Source organism: Gobio gobio (genome assembly GCF_949357685.1).
Source record: "Gobio gobio genome assembly, chromosome: 3".
NCBI lineage: Eukaryota > Metazoa > Chordata > Actinopteri > Cypriniformes > Gobionidae > Gobio > Gobio gobio.
The window spans coordinates 12,672,108-12,696,042 of record NC_137099.1 but is presented as its reverse complement, the minus strand read 5'-3'; the positions used below and the strand labels follow the sequence as shown (position 1 = coordinate 12,696,042).

General features: G+C 43.5%; 1 protein-coding gene across 1 annotated transcript in view; it reads right to left on the bottom strand.

Moving 5' to 3' along the window:
• Positions 1-23,935, bottom strand: part of cacna1hb (calcium channel, voltage-dependent, T type, alpha 1H subunit b) — a gene marked incomplete at its 5' end in the record, with an annotated part of 91,176 nt that overhangs the window by 47,449 nt on the left and 19,792 nt on the right. The window contains 2 exons of the mRNA XM_079811975.1: positions 8,601-8,693; positions 9,308-9,620. Of these exons, the coding sequence (XP_079668101.1) occupies positions 8,601-8,693; positions 9,308-9,620 (406 nt within the window). The remainder of the gene's footprint in view (positions 1-8,600; positions 8,694-9,307; positions 9,621-23,935) is intronic.

The following is a 23,935-nucleotide window of genomic DNA, read 5'->3' as shown; positions in this document are numbered from 1 at the left end:
CCCCTTCTCTGCGTTCTGGGGCTTTCACTAGTAATGCAGGTCGGTGCTGTGCAGAATTGATAGCGACTTTGCAGAGCTAGCCCCTCCAGAGCTAGTTTCTTAGAAAAGCTGCCAGTTTTTTGGCAGGCTCTGGCCCTGTTTATATGCCCTGGCCAGGTGGCAGTACTCCTCTGATAAGGCAGGGTAGATTTGAGTACCCCACTCCTAGCTCTGTATCATTCTGCCTCACCCATGGCTCGGGTTGAGCATCACTTCGCAACCATTGTTATGTAGGTTTGGTTGTGAGCTCCCTTGTAGCCAGATCATTGCCATGGCTGACGCCCTCGCACGGTATGGTAGGCCGCTATTAAAGCTAGGACCTCCATGAGGTGGGTGGCGTATGTGGTACTCCCCCCGCTTAGGGGGTCCAGGGCGTTTGGTTTGCCGAGTACCCTGCTATGGACAATGTGATTAGGTTCCAGTGCTTGTAGGCGCTGCCGATAAGACTGCCATCATACAGTTGGCTCCAGAAAAAAGGAAGCCTCTGGGATGGGTCACCCCAGGCAGAAGTGGGGCAGATTGAAGGCCAGCTGGCTGTGAGTAGCCAGCTTGGGCAGTCTTGGCAGTAGACTCCAGGTCAGGTAGTAGGCCTCAGCAGGCCTCCTTGCGAGTGAGTCCCGACGTTTGGGGAGGTTAGCACTTTATTAGCTGCAACATGGATAGGTAGTCAGCCTTGGTAGGCCACTTGCAAGTTCAGCACCATGTGTATTGCGGTATGTGTTACTCCCCAACAATGTCGGCTTCAAGTAGCAGAACATTTCCCAACTAATAACTCTATTTAGCAGTTGGACATTACTTTTGTCAGCCAGCAGAGAAGCTACTGTCAGCCCAAGGTTATAGCAGCCAGTTTTTCATACCTGCCTCCAGGAGGCCGTCCCTGCAGGCCTGCTATAGGGTGGTAGGCCCCATCAGGCCTCCCTGTAAGTGGGCTCCCGTTCGCCAGTCGCTGTGTCAGCTAGCATGGGCTGCTAGGCTGTTGTTGGGTGGTAGGCCGCACCAGGCCTCCCTGAAGACTCGACATAAGGTAGCAGGCCTCACCAGGCCTCCTTTGAGGGCGCGCTTCTGGGCTTCAGTTACTTGGCAGGTTGTGATGAACTGTTGGCAGGTAGAAGGCCCCCACCGGGCTTCCCTGAAGGAGGGCTCCTGATTGCCAGTCGCTGTGTCAGCAGGTAGTAGGCCTCACTGGGCCTCCCTTGAGGGCGAGATGCGTGAGCAGCTAGCATAGCCTGCTGTTAGGTAGTAGGCCTTTTCCAGTTTCCCTAAAGGCTTGCTATCAGGCAGTAGGCCTCACTTGGACTACCTGAGAAAGCGAGTTTCCGTTTTCCAGCTACTTTGACAGTTGGCTTTGGTTGCTATCAGTTAGTAGGCCTCACCAGGCCTCCCTGTAGGCGAGTTTACGAGTTATGGGTTCTCAGGCTTTCTTAGCATGTGCTGCTATCAGATAGTGGGCCTCACCAGGCTTCCCTAGGCGTTTGGTTCTCTGTTCTGGAACTGCTAACTGGCATAACTGACAGCTAGTGGGGACCTGCTGTCAGTGATCTGGCCCTTATTCGGCAGCATCTGAGGATGGTCTTACCCTAGTGCGACTGATGTCGCTTCTGCTACTTGGTCCCCAGGTGAGGGAATTTAGCCTACAACCTGGCTTACCTACCAGGCAGTCCCCTGTTAAGCTCCCCTCTCTCTGAGGGTCGTCTGTGAGCCCGAAGCTGCCTGGGCCTGATCAGATGGTCGTAGGCCCCTAGTGAGGCCTCCCGATTAGATCAGTTTGTAGGCCAGTCTGGCCTCCTGAGTGTTTCTATTTGATAATAGCTCAGTAGATCCTAGGATCGAGCAGATTAACTCCCCTCGCTAGCAAGGGTGGAAAACGCTATGCTGAGTACCGCTCTCCAGGATGCCCGTCTCAAAGATCTGGTCTGTGGAGGACACTGCCTGTTCGCAGTACCTTGGGCTGGATGCCTCTCCAGAAGGCAAGTGTCCAGAGGCTCTGTTCTCAAACAGACAAGGATGGCCCGGCCGAAGTGCCCTTCGGAAACGGCACCAAGCTAGGCCTCCCTGGTGGCATTAGTGGCTGGCTGGGGCGCCTTAGGGCCCTCTAGCCACATTTCCTTAAAGGAGGCCCTTCTCTTGAATTGGTTGGATCCAGGCCTTTGAGCGGCCTGGGTAGGACTTCTCTAAAATGTTTGAAGCTTCCTACTCAGGTTTATAGCTTGGGCTATGACCGTAGGGAATGCTGTCACTGACAGCCTTGTGTGACCAGAGGGGGAGTGGTTCAGGCATTTCACTGGAATTTGCTTGTCCTGACAGTTGTCACTGCCAGTAGGCATGCACTCCCCTCGGCATGACGGCGTGGGTATTCCGTTCCCCGTAGCGTCAGCTGACGCAGCGCGAGTTCCCTATCGAAAGGGAACGTCTCGGTTAAGTATGTAACCATGGTTCCCTGAGAACAGGGAACGAGACGCTGCGTCGCTTTGCCATGCCTCGAGGCCTGCCTGCCAAACAGTCCCTGAAGACGAAGGTCGGTGTCATGTTGGCAAGGCGCCCTTATATACTTCCTGGTCGCACCTTGATGACATCATAGGCTGTCGCCGGTCAATAGGATTGACGTGATTCGATAGTGATCCAGACACCTGTCACGCTGGAGGCGTTCCCCGTAACGTCAGCTGACGCAGCGTTTCATTCCCTGTTCTCAGGGAACCATGGTTACATACGTACATACGTTACATACGTAACAAATAAATGCAACATAGGAAATCCCAAACATTTGAACAGTAGTGTAAGTTAAAGAAAAGATACTAGTATCTAGCTAAAAATACTGACTAAAATTTTCCATATTTAAAGGTGCAGTAAGTGAATTTCGAGAAACACTGTTGATATTTGAAATCAAGTGTTGGAGAAAGTTACTTTTAAAAGTAATGCGCTACGCTCTAAAAAAAGTAAAAGGTAATAACTAATTGTATTACTAAATTCACACCTGTACTGTAGAGGGCACAGCTCAAACAAACCTTTTAGCTGTGCTGCCATTCTGAATTGCAGAAGAATAGGACGCAGGAGGAGAAAGTTCAACACTCTGGCTACATCCGAAATCGCATAATTCCCTACTATATAGTAGGCGAAAAACAGTATGTGACAAAATAAGTATGACCGAATTCAGAGTACTGAGTAAAAGTAGGAAAAAGTACCTGGATGACCTACTACTTCCGGTGAGAATCTGAAGTGTGTATACGATGGACACTTTACTATCCCATGAGGCCATGGAAGAGGATTTATGAATGGAGGTGAAGCCACGCAACTGACACTGATAGGTCACGTGATAATGACAACATTGGGGAATCTGTTTTTCTGCAAGTGCGATGAGTAAATGCCAGCTCACATTTAGTCTACAACTACAATAACCATCATGTTCACACAATGCCTCTGCACTTACTCACAATTTCTCATGGGGACAGAAGAGGTGTCAGTCAATAAATGGGAAAATAAAGTAACTTGCATTTTTGAAAAAGTAACTCTTATTTTGTTCTAAATTTAAAGAGCACCTATTATGGCATTTAAAATGTTCCAAATATTGTTTTAGAAGTCCCCAACAACAGTTTTGCATGCATGCAATAAAGACAAAAAAGACTTTAGTTTTCTTATAATATGCATTTATTTTTACCTGTTTTGACAGCGATTCTCAAATTAGATTAGATTAGATTCAACTTTATTGTCATTACACAAGTACAAGTACAAGGCAACGAAATGCAGTTTAGGTCTAACCAGAAGTGCAATAGCAGCAAGTGCAGGATATATACAATGGTTGCGTAAGTGCAGGACATAAAAATGTTCTGAATATATATAAATATGTATAAGTAGAGAGATGGTTATTACTATAAGTAGAACTGAATTTACAGATGAATATATACAGTGAATAAATATACAGATGGCTATTACTATAAACAGAATTTACAGGTGAATATGTACTATGAATAAATATACAGATGGCTATTACTATAAACAGAATTTACAGGTGACTATGTACTATGAATAAATATACAGACGGTTATTACTTGAACAGAATTTACAGTTAGAGGTATACAATAATATGTTAGGCTAATATGAGGAATATAGCAGTGGATTAAGTTAGTACAATAAATTATGGACAGAGCTATCCGAAAGAAAGTGTAAAAGTGCAGTGGAAAGTGGTTGCATATTCCAGTTAGAAGTACGGTGCAAAATGCAAATGTAAACATTGTTACTGTAAATACAGTCGGCAGTGCAGATGAGCATTATCCAGTTACGGTATGGTGGTGCAGAATGCATAAGTAAACAGTTGTTACTGTAATAAACAGTCAGTAGTGCAAATAACAAAGTGAAGGCAGATGTGAGGTAGGAGAGTTATCAGTTTATGAGGGAAGTGGATCAACGGGGGTTTGAGTTCAATAAAGAGACAGCTCTGGGGAAAAAACTGTTCTTTAGTCTGCTGGTCCTGGTCCGGAGGATCCTGAAACGCCTGCCGGAGGGCAGGAGAGAAAACAGTCTGTGGGCTGGGTGAGAGGAGTCCTTGAGGATGCTGCGAGCTCGATGCAGGCAGCGTTTCCTCTGGATGTGTTCGATGGCAGGCAGTGGAGTCCCTGTGATGCGCTGGGCAGTTTTCACCACCCGCTGCAGTGCCTTGCGCTCCGCAACAGAGCAGCTCCCATACCACACTGCCACACAGTTGGTCAGGATGCTTTCTATTGCGCAGCGGTAGAAGTTCACCAGGATGGCCGAGGAGAGCTGATTCTTCCTCAGTGTCCTCAGGAAGAAGAGGCGCTGGTGAGCCTTCTTGACCAGGCTGGAGGTGTTGGTCGTCCACGACATGTCCGCCGAGATGTGGATCCCCAGGAACTTGAAACTGGAGACACGCTCAACAGCCATTCCATTGATGTGGATGGTGTCGTGTGTGCCTCTTGACTCCTTCCTGAAGTCCACGATGAGCTCCTTCGTTTTGGTGGTGTTGAGGAGCAGGTTATTATCAGCGCACCATGTGGCCAGGTGCTGGATCTCTTCCCTGTAGGCAGTCTCATCGTTGTTGCTGATGAGACCAATCACCGTAGTGTCGTCCGCAAACTTGACGATGGAATTAGTTCCATACACAGGCTTGCAGTCGGAGGTGAAGAGGGAGTAGAGAAACGGACTTAGCACACAGCCCTGTGGTACACCAGTGTTGAGTGTGATGGATGTGGAGCAGGTGGATCCTGATCGAACATTCTGGGGTCTGTCAGTTAGGAAGTCCAAAATCCAGTTACACATTGAAGTGTTGATGCCATGATTCCTTTAGTGATGATTCCTTTAGTGATTCCTTTAGTAATGATTCCTTTAGTGATTCACTTTTCAAAACCCCGTCTTTACGTGACGCTAATCTGCGGTGATTGGTCCGATGACCCAGTCAGTTGTGATTGGTATAGTCTGTGCAGATATTTTCGGAAACGGAACGCCCATCAAAGTCTTATAGTGACAGTAATTTGTTAATATGTGTCAGGAGTTATGAATATGAAAACCGCGTCGGTACCGTTTGATTGTAAAAAAGAGCCTCAGCTGATCTCATTCATAAAAAAAACCCTCCTCTATTCTCCTCATGAAGACTCGCGACAAATCAACATCCCTCAGGGCTTTTAGTTCAAAAGTGTGCAGATAAGGAGACATATTGATAGATTCTCATATGTCTGTGTCAAATTTTTAAACAGAGGAGTATTTTTTATTCAATACCTCCTCAAAATGCGCAGATGTCTCTTATGTGTTGTTTTCAATTCATACTGGCAGCCGGAGGGCGCTCTGTGCACAAGTAGTCCATATATGGTACAGACAGACGAAGAAGATACCATGTGCCATAATAGAAGTCCATAATAAAAGCTTCCTGAGATCACGAAACAAGCAAATAGAGACATTTGAAGACTAATAAACACACAATCGCGACGATGTATGGTTTGTCTTCAAGCCACTTAGTCTTCAAATGCTCATCCTTGGGCAGATGAAAAAAGTTTGCTTTTGAGTCGCACTTCAGAACACAGCGTCTCGTCGCCATGATGTTTTCTAGTTTTCACTGGCGTCTTGGAGCGCAATAAGTGGGCGTATCGTATTCAAATAACTTGACAAGTCGACGTCATCTAGTCAGAGAAAAAGCTTTGGTCTTCTAACGATTCTTAAAAATGACTCAGAGTCGACTCTTACTTTTTAAAGAAAATAACTATATATACGGTGCACTGTCATATTTCAAACTTTGCAGGATGTTTTTGTTCACTTAGATCTATGTTACACACTACATGAAAGGTAAATTTCAAAATTCCATGATAGGTGCTCTTTAAATGTTACTTTACTAATAGTCTGATTATGTAACCCACGTTACTTACAACCCAAACAAACACACCCCTCCCTTCTTTGCTCTGCCCCAAAATGCACAAGCACGCAATGCATGAGTGGATGTCTCTTTATCATAGCTGAAGAGAAGCAAAATTATGCTTTCCAAAATATAAAGCGAAGATGATGAACGTGTAACTCTGCTCGCTCTGAGCGGGATCCGAACCAGCGTCTCCGCACTGGAGGCGGGTGCACTAACAAGGACGCTACAGTGTGCCTCTTGAGGCCAGATGAGTGAGGTTTACACACACAGCTCTAACTAGCTTGCTTCTGTTACAAACAAATGGCAAGGAAGAACAAAAAATGAACAGTACACAAGAGTACTGTATATAGAGTTGTTAGTCGCCAGCAGCACACCAGCTCCACACAAACAATGACACTCAAAACTGCCCTGTTACTATATAACATTACAACAACAGAATAGTTTGGTTCTGTGAAACATAGCAATCCAATGTTACTTACATATGGAGAAGAAACAACGCAACCTCTGCATCTGTTTTCAGGTCTTCCCGCTCAGGTCTCTCTAGCGCTGGAAAGCTTTTCTAAGCCCTTGCCTGATCATAGCCTTTCTTTTTCCAGTGATATTCCTCTGACCTTTTCTCTTTTGTAATGTCTCTCAGCCATCTCTATTTTCTACAGTCTTCCTTCAAATCTCCATCTTGCTCACTCTCTCTCCTCCCCCACCATGAGTGGACACTACTCCTGATTGGCAAGTGTGTTGTGGTACTTGGTCCATTCACTTTCAACAGCGTTTCTCAGAAATCACTTTTTTGCACCTTTAAGTGTACATTTAAAAGTAGCCTAAAACCTTTGCTTTTAGCTTTTTTAATTGAAATTTGAAATCAAGAGCCAAAGGACATTCTCAATTACTGTAAGTACATTTCATGCACAAACTGTGCAAGTCGCCCTGTTTAATCACAATTTTGTCTCTAGGACACACCAGACAGAAACCTGTTATTAGAAATAGTTAAGTGTTAAATTCAGCTGCAAATTATTTTATAGTTGCTTATACATAGTTGTTAATACTGATAACTAGTGTTGCAGTACTCGAGACCAGTCTTGGTCTCAATGGTCTTAAGACCATTTTTTTTACGGTCTTGGTCTTGTCTTGGTCTCGACCACATTTGTACTCAGTGTTGTCTTAGTCTCAGATTAAGGGGAGTCTGGATTTTGTTTCAAGACCATAACTGGGATATTACTAAATTGCCAGTGCATTGCCTGATTTAGTTATTAACATCATTAATGTGATTGGATGTAAAACATACTGCTTCAGATGCAATCAATAACTTATTTCTAATTTGATTTATTTCTTGTGTCGATTCAGAAATTAATGAGGGATTGTGTCAAAAATGTCACCACAAATGAATACAAATGCTCACAAAATTCAAGATATTGTTGCAAAAAGTTCTTGTATGAGATCTGGATTTATAACGTGATATAATGAACCAATATCACAAGAGCAAAAGAGCTGTTTTCACAAATTTGAGCATGACTGCAAAATGATATTGCTTTAACAACCATTCAATATTTTTTTTTTAAAAACAATTCAGATGCATCTTCTGTATCACCTCTGTAGCGCAAAGATGAATTTTTTGTTAATGATTTCCTTTGATTGGTAACAGCTCTATATAGTGTCTTGTTCTAATTATATTTATTATAAGTTATAAGTCATTTCTCAGGTGGTAATGTGGATCTCTATGAATTTATGGAGGGCTGGTCTAGTCTTGGTCTTGACTCTGTCTCAACACACATTGGTCTTGGTCTTTACTACAACACTACTGATCACTGACCTTGGTTGAACTCAATGATTATAGGTAAAAACAAAATAATGTGATTTGACTTGCTAGTTCAATGAGACAGAAAATATTAAATATTTAATGCAATGATAGATTTACACAATGATGACCAGTACTTTAAGTGTCTAAGATTTTAAGGTGTAAAAAGTGTGATTTTCTCTCAAGAAATGTACAAGCATTTAGTTTCATTAGTGCTCAATCACAAATTCTCCTAAATGATGAGAGAATTTTAATTTTCATCTCTTAAAGTATAGTTATCAAGTGAAATTACTCCAGTAATTTACATCCCTGATGAGAGCAAAAAGCACTTCCCTGCAACTAATGAAAGCAGATACTCCAGCAGAGGTTAAACGAGAGGAAGATGCATCAGTTAATTAATTACTGCGCACTTACAATGATGAGGAAGATGAAATAGATGAAGTTGTAAAAGGAATGTGCATCCATGACATAATACATGATATCCACCCATCCCTCTAAGGTGATGACCTGATGAGAAAACAGAAACAGGATCATAAAGGTTACGACATCTGCCGTGCAAGTATTGCTTAAAATATAGAGCAACATCTTCCGATATTGTTCATCGCTTCCATAAAACTAGGTCAGGAAACTCTATGGAATGATAAACGTCATGCTGTGGTCAAATTGGATTTACTCGGAAACCAGATAAATGTCCATGCACATTCCCAATCAGATTACTAAAGAATATGATAAATATTGTTGCACCTAAATATTAGATTAGAATGGAACATGATAAAACTTGATTTCATGGGACAGGTAAGTTGGTTGATGTAAGAGGATTCACTCTCGCTGTAGCCCCTGGCAACCATTCACTTCATTTTCCAACTCTGAAAGTAAATGTCTCTTGGCGCCAAAAGGATATGTGAGGATAAAAAATATCACCAGCTGCCAGACTGAATATGTACTCAGCGAAAATTGTAATGAACAACTTGGAGCGGATGTCTAATACGCAAGTAAAATAAGAAGTCTTGAACTGCCTTAGTAAAAAATTATTGATGACTTTGCATATATATGTTTTTTTTTACATAAATTCATTCTATGCTCTTTAATCTTTTCGCCAACTCACAAACACGCATACACACCTGAAAGATAGCAATCCATGCATATCCAATGTTGTCAAAGTTGATAGCCCCATTATGGGGATTTTGTTCGCTTGCTTTGCAGATGTTGTAATACAAGTTCCAGTTTACACATCCATGATGAGGGGGCTCTTTAAAATCAAGATCTGTGACATCAGCAGGTGTGAGTTCACAATCAGCCCCTCCCACTCTGCGTTTGGGGATATTGTAGCAGTGCAACATTCCGTTCTCCCGAATGGTGGAGCAAATGAAGGGGATGTCATCTGTTTCTTCCAGTCTGTAGTATTCGCTCACAGACTCTGAAACATTATAAAGCCTGCAGACAGACCACATGGAGCAGGTTAGGGAGAGACACATGCACTGTGTAGGGTTATTATTCACTAAAACTAAAATAATAAAACTATTTTCATTTCTTAAAATAAAATAAGCCTTAACTTAAATATATATATATATATATATATATATATATATATATATATATATATATATATATATATATATATATATATATATATATATATATATATATATATATATATATATATATATATATATATATATATATATATATTGAAAGGATTGAAAATAATCAAAGATATTTGATATTTGATATTTGAAATCCAACAAAGAAATTTGCTTTACTGTTGTCAACACATTTGCTTAACAGAAGGACAAAAGGCAGGCCTGTAGGCCGCAGGGGGTGCCACACCTTTTACAGTGGGGGAAGTTTGGTCAGTTTGAATGTTATGTGTGAGTTTGATCTGATTGGTCAGTTTAAAAGAATACATTTGGTTTCGGTCACATGGTCAAGGGATAGATAAAAGAAGATGGGAAACTAGGCTCTCTCTTATTTTCCTGTGGCTCTTGAAGTCATCTGGGCTTCTTGTCTTTGCTCTCTTCTTCTCTCTCCCCCACTCTCTCTCCCCCCTCTCTCTCTCTCTCTCTCTCTCCCTCTCTCTCTCTCAGGTAACATTGTATTCATGCTGTGTACGATTAATGGTATAAGTTTATCATCTCATTCATCCATTTTGAAACTATTTTAAGTGTAACCATAACCAGATTTTGTCATTAAATCCTTTTTATTACAAATACTGTGCTAACTATTTTTGATTTAGTATTGACTTTGAAGTGCTCCCTATTGCAATACAATATAGTCACATTATAGCAACGCTCTCCCACATATTTTGCTATTGTAACTGCGCTTATCTCCGTCGTTGGTATGAGTTGCAGTGGGTGGAAATAGACGAGAAATGTAGTTTTCTTCCATCTTTCTGATAACGTTTTTTAGTCTAATGGCAACCCTGTAGATTGAACCATCTACAGGAGTCCACTCTTACAGATGGTGCCGAAACCCGGGATCCCTTGCAGTGAATTTTCTGAAATTTACTTTGATCTGTGTAAGAATGAGGACATTTTTTCACAGTTGATCTTGTGAATGGATTAAAGCTGACCTTCTTTGGGTAAGTCTGTTTTCATTGTTTAATGGTTGAAGGAATTGCATGAAACAGAATTTAGAAGGTTTTAAATAGCTTCAATAGTCCCATTACTGTACAATCAGTGAATATTCAGATAATCTCCTCGGGATGGAAGGGAAAATTTCTAGTGACATATTGTTTGCTTTATGGAGTGAAAAAGTTGAGCCTACCTTGTCTAAACTCAAGAAAGAGTATATTGGAATTAAAAGTTCAGATGATGAAATGTTCAGATATTGGGAATTAAATGGCCAACATCAAAAGAAATCAAAACATGGTGAAATAATTGAGGCTTTAAACTTCATAAGTTGTAAAAGGCTACGTGATGTGACAACACATCTATTTTCAAGTATAGATGCGAAATGTAAAGAAGTGGATTCTAAAAATGAAGAGGCAGAAAAGTCTGAGGCAAAGATTCAAGATCTTCAAACGCAGCTAGATAACTTACTAGCTGAGCAGTTAGCCCTGACTGAAAAGTGTAAAAAGCACAAAGAAACCATTGCAGATCTCAAGGCTAAGCTAAATGCTAAAAAGCGCATGCCTCCCATAATGCTTAACAGCGATGGGATTAAAAAGCATGTTCACTTCATAGATGAGGTGACTTGCTCTAATGAATCTGAAACGTTTAGTTCAGAAAATGGCCAAGAAAGTGTGCCTATTTCAGTTCTTAAGCGGGTGCAGCAACAGAATAGCGCAGTGTCGTGTACCAGAACGCATGGTTTGCAAGCATTAGAGAGTCATTATCCTCATACTCCAGGAGAACCTAGCAAACCATCCCATGACAAAGAGAACAGGTTTTGCAGATCTTGTCAGAAAATGGGGCATGGCGATTTGAAATGCTGGTCGCTGGGTCGAGGTCGGCCTCCTCCGTATTTTCTGAAAAATAGGAAATTACTTTCTAAGGCAAAAGATCAGCGCTCATTTGCAGGTAAGACTCTCAGTGAGCTAACTGCAGTGTTCATGCAAGGCCTTCAGCTATTAACTTCACTTGCGAGCGGGTTAGCAGCCTCTTAGCAAGGAGTTTCAGATTGCAATGATCCTGTTTGTATTTTCGAATTTGTAATTGTATAACACATTGTGCGCATTGATTACACAGTATGGTTGTTTGTGTTACAAGATACACATAGACTAGTCAAGTTTATTCTTTAAAACACATGATTGCTTTACTGTAAGTGATGAAACACTTAGGATAAAGGCTGTAGATTCTGTGCATCCTAAGCCATGTATCTTGTGTAAATTGGAATAACTTTAATACTGGAATTGTACAGCAATTTCAAGTTGCATGTGTGTCTATGTTGAATTTGTTAGTCTCCGAATTGGAAACTCTGCTATTCCCGATATAGCTGCAGTTAAACCACGTACAGGAGCATATAATTGCCATGTGGCTACAGTGTGAATTACAATTGCATTAACCATGAGAATGTTTTCATCACAGCGCAGGATTCAAGAACTCCAAACTTTGCATTTTATCATGCTCCTTAACAAAAACATTGGTGTGAGAGGAATTTTGAGCCAGGTCACATCTCATACTCAAATTCACATACTGGCTGCCTGTTTTACAACAGGGCTAAATTTGCATCACAATTGTTAACCCTCCTCACCAGTGTTTGGACATGATTTACACATAGCCACAGCTAAATTCAGTCACATAAATTTGATTTTCACACAAAGTCAAATCTCCATCTGCCTCACAAAATTTCTTTACATCTAGACTGTATTACTACTGTGAATTTCTTCAAGTTATTGTTTGTTTTGTTTCTTTCTTTTGATTTACTAAATCAGGTATTATTTGTCTCACCAAGTTAAATATCAAAAGGGTATTTCTCATCCTTACCTAGTGAAAAATATTTTATCAGTGTATTGTAAAAATGCATTTGATTTTGAATTTTGTTGATTTTGATTTTGAGTTCTGAGACTTTGTATTTTGTCAATGTAACAATATGTACATTGTAACAATGTAACAATGGTTTTGGACATTAATTCAATTGAATTTCTGTATTTGGTTACACAATATTTTGCTGATACTCTTAATGAAAGAGGGGTGTAAACCCAACAATGTGATTGTTGTTTTGCTATGATGCAGATTATTTAAAGGTTTCTAGAAATAATGTAAGAGCTTGTGAGATCTTCTTTTTATTCTAAACCTTGACCACTTTATTAAGTACATCGATTTAAAGGCTTATTGCCAGGGAATATTTTAATCTGACCATATCAAACTTCTGACCAATGACAAATGCCAATGACCAAATGACAAATGACAAAAGTGTATGCTATTTTGCTGTGTGTTGGGCTATTTGTTACAGATTCCTGCTGCTCGAATTCACCTCCTGTGTTCTGCCTCAGAAAGAGAGACAAGCGTTTGTTCTCATCTTCAGTGACTGTTCTTGAGGTGTGAGGTATTCAATGGACGTTTTGCATATCAGTGATCAAAGAGGTTGCACCACACCATTTGATGAAGTTCTCAAGCAGGGCTGTAAGGACTGACAGACTGTTTTTCCAACATGCCTGGACGACAAGTCTGAAGATGACATCTACACAACGGAAAGCATGTCTTTGTTGACTGTGTCACCTCTGGACATTTTATGAATGTGGCCAAATGTGCCAAGGGGGGACTGAAAGGGGATATTTGAATATTTGAAATCCAACAAAGAAATTTGCTTTACTGTTGTCAACACATTTGCTTAACAGAAGGACAAAAGGCAGGCCTGTAGGCCGCAGGGGGTGCCACACCTTTTACAGTGGGGGAAGTTTGGTCAGTTTGAATGTTATGTGTGAGTTTGATCTGATTGGTCAGTTTAAAAGAATACATTTGGTTTCGGTCACATGGTCAAGGGATAGATAAAAGAAGATGGGAAACTAGGCTCTCTCTTATTTTCCTGTGGCTCTTGAAGTCATCTGGGCTTCTTGTCTTTGCTCTCTTCTTCTCTCTCCCCCACTCTCTCTCCCCCCCTCTCTCTCTCTCTCTCCCTCTCTCTCTCTCAGGTAACATTGTATTCATGCTGTGTACGATTAATGGTATAAGTTTATCATCTCATTCATCCATTTTGAAACTATTTTAAGTGTAACCATAACCAGATTTTGTCATTAAATCCTTTTTATTACAAATACTGTGCTAACTATTTTTGATTTAGTATTGACTTTGAAGTGCTCCCTATTGCAATACAATATAGTCACATTATAGCAACGCTCTCCCACATATTTTGCTATTGTAACTGCGCTTATCTCCGTCGTTGGTATGAGTTGCAGTGGGTGGAAATAGACGAGAAATGTAGTTTTCTTCCATCTTTCTGATAACGTTTTTTAGTCTAATGGCAACCCTGTAGATTGAACCATCTACAGGAGTCCACTCTTACAATATATATATATATATATATATATATATTTAAACTTGGAGCGGTTATATTTTCAATGGGTATATATGTTGACCCCTTGATGTTGCAAATCAATAAAATATAAGCTTATTTTATTTCAGCTTGTTTCCAAGGCAGCATTTCTCATTTTTTGTTTAGCTTAAGTTGAAGTAACAAAAAACATAACCAAAACACCCCCTCTAAAAACAACTACTAAAAAACAATTGAAAAAACTAAATAAAACTACATAATTCACATATTTAAAAAAAAAATATATATAAGACAAAAACACCCAGCAAAATGTATTAAAATAAAAAAAAAATTGACAAAACTTGTATTCAAAATATTAAAGAAATTATAATAGAATATCAATGATTATCAACAGTTCCCTTTCAGTCGGTCACGTTCGACGTACGTCGGAACTGACCGACGAATTGGGATCTGTTTCCAGAGACCGACCTACTTCGAGTGATTAAAACGAGCCAATTGACATTGGCATGCGGTTCACACATTCCACGCACCGCCCCGCAGCGCGGGTATAAATACGGAAGTGGAATACCGCATCATTGCTTTTCAACTGAGGAGCCGAGATAAGTGACTCTGCCTTCAGCTGAAGCACAGCACCTGGCGACGGGACGTACGTCTCCCTTCCCTTTCAGTCGGTCACGTTCGACGTACGTCGGAACTGACCGACGAATTGGGATCCCTACCAACACGCCAGGAGGCTGGCCCTTCCAGCGTCCTGCCTGAGCTCGCTGGACCACTCCTATGTTAGAGTGGGAGTCTCTAGGAAGAAGAAACACTCCTTGTTGAGTGTGCTCGCAACTCGAACGGGCAAGGTACGTCTTGGGACTGGTAAGCCAAGACAATGGCATCCACTATCCAGTGGGCCAACCTCTGCTTGGAGACAGCCTTTCCCTTCTGCTGGCCTCCGTAACAGATGAAGAGCTGCTGTGAGGATCTGAGCTCTGAGTCCGGTCAACGTAAGCGCGAAGAGCGCGGACGGGACATAACAAAGCTAGGGCTGGGTCTGCCTCCTCCGAAGGCAGCACTTGCAGGTTCACCACCTGGTCCCGTAAGGGAGTGGTAGGAACCTTGGGCACGTATCCAGGCCGGGGTCTCAGGACAACGTGAGAGTTGGCCGGCCCGAATTCTAGGCACAATTCGTCGACCGAGAGTGCATGCAGGTCCCCTACCCTCTTGATTGAAGCCAATGCAATCAGGAGAACTGTCTTCATGGACAGGATTTTTAGCTCAACAGACTCCAAAGGTTCAAATGGAGGACCCTGAAGTGCTCTGAGCACCAGGGCTAAGTCCCAAGAGGGTAACGAGGTAGAACGAGGAGGATTTAGTCGGGCGCGGGTATAAATACGGAAGTGGAATACCGCATCATTGCTTTTAAACTTCGGAGCCGAACGGTTTGCTGTATCAAGCTGTTTCTACGAAGAGTGTTTAGACGAGTCTCGAGGAGGATCGCTCTCTTACCTGGGTGCTGGTGTGACGGCGCGAGTCAGCGAGTGGCCGCTGCAACATACACTTGTTCCTGTGTTGGTTGGCTGGGCGTTTCCGTTCTTTGAGTGCTCACACGCAGGCTAGCAATTGGACTGCTGTGAGCCGCGGCCATCTCCCTGAGTGCTTCAGCACTTCTAAAAGAGCATTTCCTTCTAAAAGAGCAACACGGTTTGACCCTGCGTCTTTTTCAAGATGTCACTCAAACCGTGTGTTTCTGGATGCGGTTGTTTCCTGTCCTCATTTGACGGCCACGATCTCTCTCGCATATAAACATGTGAGATTGCTTTCGTGGGTGATCCATGCTCTCTCAGGAGAGCATGGTCACGTCGGCGCGTTGTTCGTCTCACCTTTCTCATAAGGGCTTGAGCGTTCAGCGCGCCGTGTGCCGTCTCGCGCCGGCTGATAGCGGGGGTTGTCACGGCAACCCAGCGCGTCACTCGGCGCTCTGATGCGCGGTCGAGACTATGAAACCTCAAAAGGGGTTGAGTCCCTTCGCTTATTCCCTGATCTAGTTTCTTTTCTGGGGCCCCAGAAAAGGATTACTTTGGCTAATAAGCGTTGGTGGCCTGAGGATTACAGTGGGGCTTCCCCGCCGAGTCCATCTCTTCGGGCCCCCACTCCTCTATCGCATCACGAGCGTGCTGAGACTTTGTTTGTGGGTGGTTCATGTTCTCTCACGAGAACATGACCACGTCGGCGCGTTGTGCACCTTGCTCTTTCATAGGGGCTAGATTGTTCAGCGCACCGTGTGCCGTCAAGTCTGACGGCCACGCTCATTGTCTCACATGCCTGCTGGTAGCTTACAGATGGGATTGCTGGTCCTTTTAAAAAAAAAAAAAAAAAGAGGATCTAGCGTTTCATTTGGTGCTCTGGCTGAGGACAGATGTCAATTGCTGCATTGGAGAGAGGGCTGTTCTGCGCTGGAAATGATAATGCTGAGTTTCCCACTATAATGGTGTGTGCTCATGCTGAATCAAATTCAGAGTTGACAGCAATGCTTTCCGGGGTGGCTGCCCGGATGTGCATTGGAAAAATTTAACAGCATGGAACTATTTGGTGTCAAAATATGGAACACCAAAAGGTCCATAAAGTTTTTCCCTCTCTCACTGCCCTCTGTCCTGCATGCATGAGGGTAGTCCCGACCCAGGGGTTATGCAGGAACTGCGTGCGGTGATGGACCTTGCTCTCCGGGTGACGAAAGTCACTGCACGCTCCCTGGGTCAGGCGATGTCCACACCAGTGGTCCAGGAAGCTGGGGCTAAACCTGGCAGATATGCGTGAGCCCGACGAAGTTCGGTTCCTCAACGCCCCTGTCTGTCAGGCTGGCCTCTTCGGCGATGCCAACGAGAACTTCGCCCAGCAGTTCTTGGTGGCCCAGAAGCAGACGGAGGTGGCTAAAAAAATAAAATAAAAATTAATAAAAAATAAAAAAAAAACCTGCCCCGACGACCAGCTGCTGCCTACAACCAGTCGTCGGCCGCAGCACCTCCATCTGCTTGTCGCCGAGGGAGCCACCCTGCGTCCGCCTCCACCCAGGCAGCAGGTGGCCGGGCGCAAGGGAGGTGCCCAACCCGTCCAGGGTCCCGCGAGCCTGCTAGCAAGCACAAGGGCAAGCAACCCTGAAACGGGCAGCCCAGCGAGAGAGGAATTGCTTGGGGAGACGGTGTCCGCACCCCTCCCTCCCCCGGAGGAGGACCGGGGGGAGAATATTTTTTTGGTTTCGGTCCTGCCGCTGGCTCCCCGGAGTACCCACATTCTCAGAGCAGTTTCTTCCCTCCCTGAGCACCGAGAGGGACAGGTTGGCAGTGTGCGACGCCCCCGGGCCTTGCCACTCCTTTCCTCCCCTCTCACCCCTCGCCAGGGGGAAGCAGATTGGGCACCGAGGATGCCCCCCGGGCCTTCTCACCCACTCTCTGCCCCACCTGGAGTATTCAGGCAACACTCCGGGCCGCCTCCGGGCCTCCCGAGTCGGGTCTGAATACTCCACCTCGCTGCCTCACCCCGGGTACGTCTGTGGTGCCGTTGGTTCCGCTAGTTCGGTCTCTGGGGGCCTGGTTAGCGCTCATCGGTACCATCAGACTCGGCTATGCGATTCAATTCGCACGCCGGCCTCCCAAGTACAGGGGCATCCTCTTCACCTCCGTGCGGAGCAGCGATGCCCATGTCTTGTGGTCCGAGATCGATGCCCTGCTGGCGAGGGCGCGATCGAGCCGGTTCCTCCTGCCGATATGAGGTCGGGGTTCTACAGCCCCTACTTCATTGTACCCAAGAAAGGGGGTGGGTTAAGGCCTATCTTGGACCTGCACATTCTGAATCTGGCCCTGCACAAGCTCCCGTTCAAAATGTTAACGCAGAAACAAATTTTCCAATGCATCCGTCCCCGAGATTGGTTCGCAGCGATCGACCTGAAGGACACGTACTTTCATGTCTCTATCCTTCCTCGACACAGACCGCTCTTACGCTTTGCGTTCGAGGGGAAGGCATATCAGTACAAAGTCTTGCCCTTCGGGCTGTCCCTGTCGCCTCGCGTCTTCACGAAGGTCGTCGAGGCAGACATTGTTCCGCTCAGAGAATGCGGCGTTCGCTTACTCAACTATCGCGACGACTGGATTATACTCGCCCAGTCTCGGGAGCAGTTGTGCCAACATAGGGACATGGTGCTCAGTCACCTCAGCCCGTTGGGACTTCGGGTCAACCGAGAGAAGAGCAAACTCTGCCCCGCACAGAGGATCTCTTATCTCGGTATGGAGCTGGATTCGGTCAGCCGGACAGCGCACCTCACTCCAGAGCGCGTCCGGTCAGTGTTGAACTGCTTGAATACGTTCAAAGGCAGGACAGCGGTCCCACTGAAATTCTTTCAGAGGCTCCTGGGGCATATGGCATCTGCAGCCGCGGTAACGCCGCTCGGATTGCTTCATATGAGACCGCTTCAACGCTGGTTGCACGACCGAGTCTCGAGATGGGCGTGGCAGAGCGGTCAGTACCGGGTCTTAGTTACTCCTTACTGTCACCAAACCTTCAGTCCGTGGTCAGACCCCTCGTTTCTCCGGGCCGGAGTGTCCCTAGAACAGGTGTCGAGGTATGCTGTGGTCTTCACGGATGCCTTATCCACGGGCTGGGGGGCCAGGTACAACGGGCACGCAGTTTTGGGTCTGTGGACGGGGCCCCAACTGCGTTGGCATATCAATTGCCTAGAGTTACTGGTGGTACGTCTTGCCCTGGCCCGGTTCAAGAAGTCGCTTCGGGGTAAGCACGTACTGGTCCATTCGGACAGCACTGCGGCCGCTGCGTACATCAACCGTCAGGGTGGTCTACGCTCCCGTTGCATGCTCCGGCTCGCCCGCCATCTCCTCCTGTGGAGTCAGAAGTTTGTGAGGTCACTTCGTGCCATTCACATCCCAGGTGCGCTGAACCAGACAGCCGACGAGCTCTCTCGCCAGTCGACACCTCCGGGCAAATGGTGACTCCACCCCCGGAGCGTCCAGCTGATATGGGACCACTTCGGAGTTGCACAGGTAGACCTGTTCGCTTCTCCGGCCTCAACCCATTGCCAGTGGTACTACTCCCTGACCGGAGGTACCTTAGGCACAGATACACTGGCGCACAGCTGGCCCCGGGACCTACGCAAATATGCGTTTCCCCCAGTGAGCCTTCTCGCACAGACACTGTGCAAGGTCAGGGAGGACGAGGAGCAGGTCTTGTTAGTTGCGCCCTACTGGCCCAACCGGACATGGTTCCCAGAACTCACACTCCTCGCGACAGCCCCTCCCTGGCCGATCCCCCTGAGGAAGGACCTGCTTTCTCAGGGGCAGGGCACTCTATGGCACCCGCGTCCAGACCTCTGGAATCTCCATGTCTGGTCCCTGGACGGGACGCGGAGGTTCTAGGTGGCCTACCACAAGCAGTGGTAGACACCATCGCTTCAGCTAGAGCCCCCTCTATGAGGCGCCTATACTCTCTGAAGTGGAACCTGTTCGTCGAGTGGTGCTCTTCCCACCGGGAAGACCCCCGAAGGTGTTCGATTACGTTGTGCTTTCCTTCCTGCAGGATGGGCTGGAGCGAAGGCTGTCTCCCTCCACCCTCAAAGTATACGTCGCAGCAATAGCGGCGTATCACGATGCAGTAGACGGTAAATCCTTAGGTAAGCACGACTTAATCATCAGGTTCCTCAGAGGTGCGAGGAGACTAAATCCTCCTCGTTCTACCTCGTTACCCTCTTGGGACTTAGCCCTGGTGCTCAGAGCACTTCAGGGTCCTCCATTTGAACCTTTGCAGTCTGTTGAGCTAAAAATCCTGTCCATGAAGACAGTTCTCCTGATTGCATTGGCTTCAATCAAGAGGGTAGGGGACCTGCATGCACTCTCGGTCGACGAATCGTGCCTAGAATTCGGGCCGGCCAACTCTCACGTTGTCCTGAGACCCCGGCCTGGATACGTGCCCAAGGTTCCTACCACTCCCTTACGGGACCAGGTGGTGAACCTGCAAGTGCTGCCTTCGGAGGAGGCAGACCCAGCCCTAGCTTTGTTATGTCCCGTCCGCGCTCTTCGCGCTTACGTTGACCGGACTCAGAGCTCAGATCCTCACAGCAGCTCTTCATCTGTTACGGAGGCCAGCAGAAGGGAAAGGCTGTCTCCAAGCAGAGGTTGGCCCACTGGATAGTGGATGCCATTGTCTTGGCTTACCAGTCCCAAGACGTACCTTGCCCGTTCGGGTTGCGAGCACACTCAACAAGTGTTGCATTATTTGCGATTGGATTTTTACTGAATAAAGATTTAAATAATTCTTTTAAGATAGAAATCAGCTAGAATCTATGAATGCCAAATATAAAAGTTACATGGCATATGTGGATATACAATAATACTATAAAAATACTAAATAAAACTGTATGGGCAGGTATGATACTTTCCACATATATCTATTTGGACCTCTAGGTTGGCAATCAATATTTTGTTGCTTTATTTATTTATTTATTTATTTATTTATTTGAGTTTATCTAATTTATGGATTTGCTTTACTTAGCCTATTTATTTACAGTAAACTGTAAATCTTAAATAAAAAATAAATACTAAAAAGCTAATAACTGAATGCTAATTTAGTTGACATTTAATAGTTGACAATTGCACTGCATTGCATTGACATTTTGATTTAGCTTTCATAAATGAAGCATCTATTTAATATTTTGACAACACAAGCTTAAGACTCCTGTGACTCATGCTAACGGAAGCATCTCTCAGTTACCACCTCAAAGCTACATAATAATGTGTGATAGTGTGGAGCATTTTGTTCTCCGAGCATTTACAAACCATTTGAGCCAAGTGAGCTTCGGCTTTGATCTGTTTCACATCCTGCGTATTAAACTGAGAGAGCCAGAACAGCTTAAAGCTGGACTATTAGGTAATCACATCATCTGCAAACAAGTTTATATTAGGTTTTAAGAGAGGATGTTAAAGATAATTACATGAGAATTGGTTACTTAACGCATCTGAAACTTAGCAGCATAGTTTCTTTTTAATTGTAATATTTGCAATCATGTAACATGAATTGAACGCGATCGTCTCTGAGCTCTGCCATTACTTCCGGAGAGTGAGGTCAAATTTGATAGTGGTCATAGATGTATACGTAGATGCCTCATTAGTGACTGCACGGATCAGTAGAATGAGGCATCTACTATCGATATATCTATAACCATGATCTAATTTGACCTCACTCTCCGGAAGTTATGGCGGAGCTCAGAGACGATTGCGTTCCTCTGTTAAGAGGTAAAATAATAGCATAAATACTGCTCAGTTTCTCGCAGAAACTGATCGTTTCACTAGATAAGACCCTTATTCATCGTCTGGTATCGTTTAAAGAAATTGTCATTTGGACCTTGAACCGTTTGGGTCCCACTGAAGTCGATTATATGAAGAAAAACCCTGGACTGTTTTCATCCAAAACCTTAATTTCTTTTCGACTGCAGAAAGAAAGACATGGACATCTTGGATGACATGGGGGTGAGTAAATTATCAGCAAAAGTTTATTTAAAAGTGAACTAATCCTTTAAGGTACTACTATGAACAGCAATTTATTTGCTAGTAAATTATGTACTAATTAATACAAATACACAACACTTCTAAATATAACATATCACAGTGGGTACACAGTTATCAAAATAGCTGGCAAAATCATCAATACCGCTATAAGAGAAAGTTGAAGAAAATAGCCTGAGAATTGTATTATTTATCTGAAAAGTATTGAATTTATCTCAACTGCTGAGCTGATTTAGTCTGAGCTACAACTGCATATTTAGGCATTCATCTGCAGATTTCAGGCCAGTACATTCAGAGGGCCTGGATCCAAACCATAACATTTGTCTGGTTCTAGTGTTGTAGCCTTAGATAAAACAATTCCCTCTTTTGTCACACTAAAAGATTGCCCAGAGGTCATCTGTTTTGCGAGCTCATGCACTGAATGCATTACACAGATACTCTGCAGTTAAGCAAAGAGAGAAATTCACCTTATATGTTCTGTATTGAACTGCATCAGGGTTCACACTGCTACATTTTTTAAGGATTGTGAGATCTGGGGGTGAGGACACTATGACTGCTTTTCTCAATTTAATTGGGTCATTAAAATGAATGAAAGAAAGAAAGAAAGAAAGAAAGAAAGAAAGAAAGAAAGAAAGAAAGAAAGAAAGAAAGAAAGAAAGAAAGAAAGAAAGAAAGAAAGAAAGAAAGAAAGAAAGAAAGAAAGAAAGAAAGAAAGAAAGAAAGAAAGAAAGAAAGAAAGAAAGAAAGAAAGAAAGAACGACTTTACACTGCAATAAAATTCAATCAAATTTCATTGTCTTGAAATGGTGATTAGTCAGGATAGTCATTTTTCTTTGTTAAAAATTAATTAAAAATTAATATAGAAAGGAGTGGACTCCCTTATGAGAGTGCCAAATCATGTGGGCAACAAAACTGGCGGCAGGCTCCAAAAATAATGACTAGATGTGCAAACAGACAAATTTGCACATCCCATGGGATTCTGTTAGACAGAAAGCCATTTTCACACCTGAGATAGGTGTAATATGACTGGCAATTTCTGCATTTGTGCTGCAAGCCACGGTAAACATTTATTAACTGGGTCATTCTCTGAAACGGGTGCCTTTCCCAGTCTTACAAGGTTACAGTGTTTAAGTGTTAAAAAATTTGATTGTGACATCTAAAGCCACATTAATACACTTCAATATAAACTGTGGTATACTTATCCCTTCATAAAGATATTATGGTTTATGATTGTAGTTTAATCTGATATTGTAAGCCTTGTGTTTAAGGTCATAAACCTACAAAGTGCTTCTTATAAAAAAAAATGTAAGTCAATATTTAAACAAATAATACCTTTCAATTTTACATAGCAAAATCAAGATAACAGTATTGAATTTTTTTTCAATTTAGCCTTAATGAAAATCACTTCTGGTGGTGCACAACTTAGAGCACAATTTCATGTCGTTAGAGAGAATAAAAGACAAATACTATCTTTTATTTTTATTTTTTTTTCAATAAATGTAAATATTTGCCATTACAGCAAGGACAGGTCAAAAAACCGCATACACAAAGAAAGATGAAAATATCTACAGTAAAAGTTGACACAAGTTATTCATTGTTAAAGTTATTTTTACACATACTGGGTCTCATTTATCAATCTAACGTAGAAACGAGAAATCATCTTATGACAGGGTTCATGTGTGATTCATGAAATATTCGTATGCTGCCAATCCTATCGTACGTATAATCGTACCTCGATGAATGTGGCGGCTGAAAACAATTGTCATTTAAATATCAGGGCCCTAAAAATTCACGGTTTATAAGCCTCGCCCCTATAGTTTACAAGTCAAAATGAATTTATTTAAAGCGAAAATGAAAAGGCATTGGGCTCATCTCTCTCATTCAGCAAGCATCCAAAATATACTTCCATATTTGCCATGAAACGTTAGGTATTATTCATTATGTAAACAAGTTTTGTACTTTACTCATGTTTCAATATCCACAGAAAACAGCACCCTTCACATGTGCAAAAAAGTGTTTGGTTGGGCCCAGCGCTGGGCACACTGATTTTTACAGTGGACCATTTAATTTGAGCAGTGTAACTTTTATGTTTGATTGGCTGCGTTTTGTGTGTGTGCGCGTGTGAGGCACCTTATCAGTTGAATTTAATAAAATAAAGATATAAAGAAAACAAATACAATGCGTTAGAGCAGGGGTTTTCAAACTTTATGATGTCAACGACCCCCAAATAAGATTAACCTTTTATGAGGGACCCCTTTCCTAAAATTC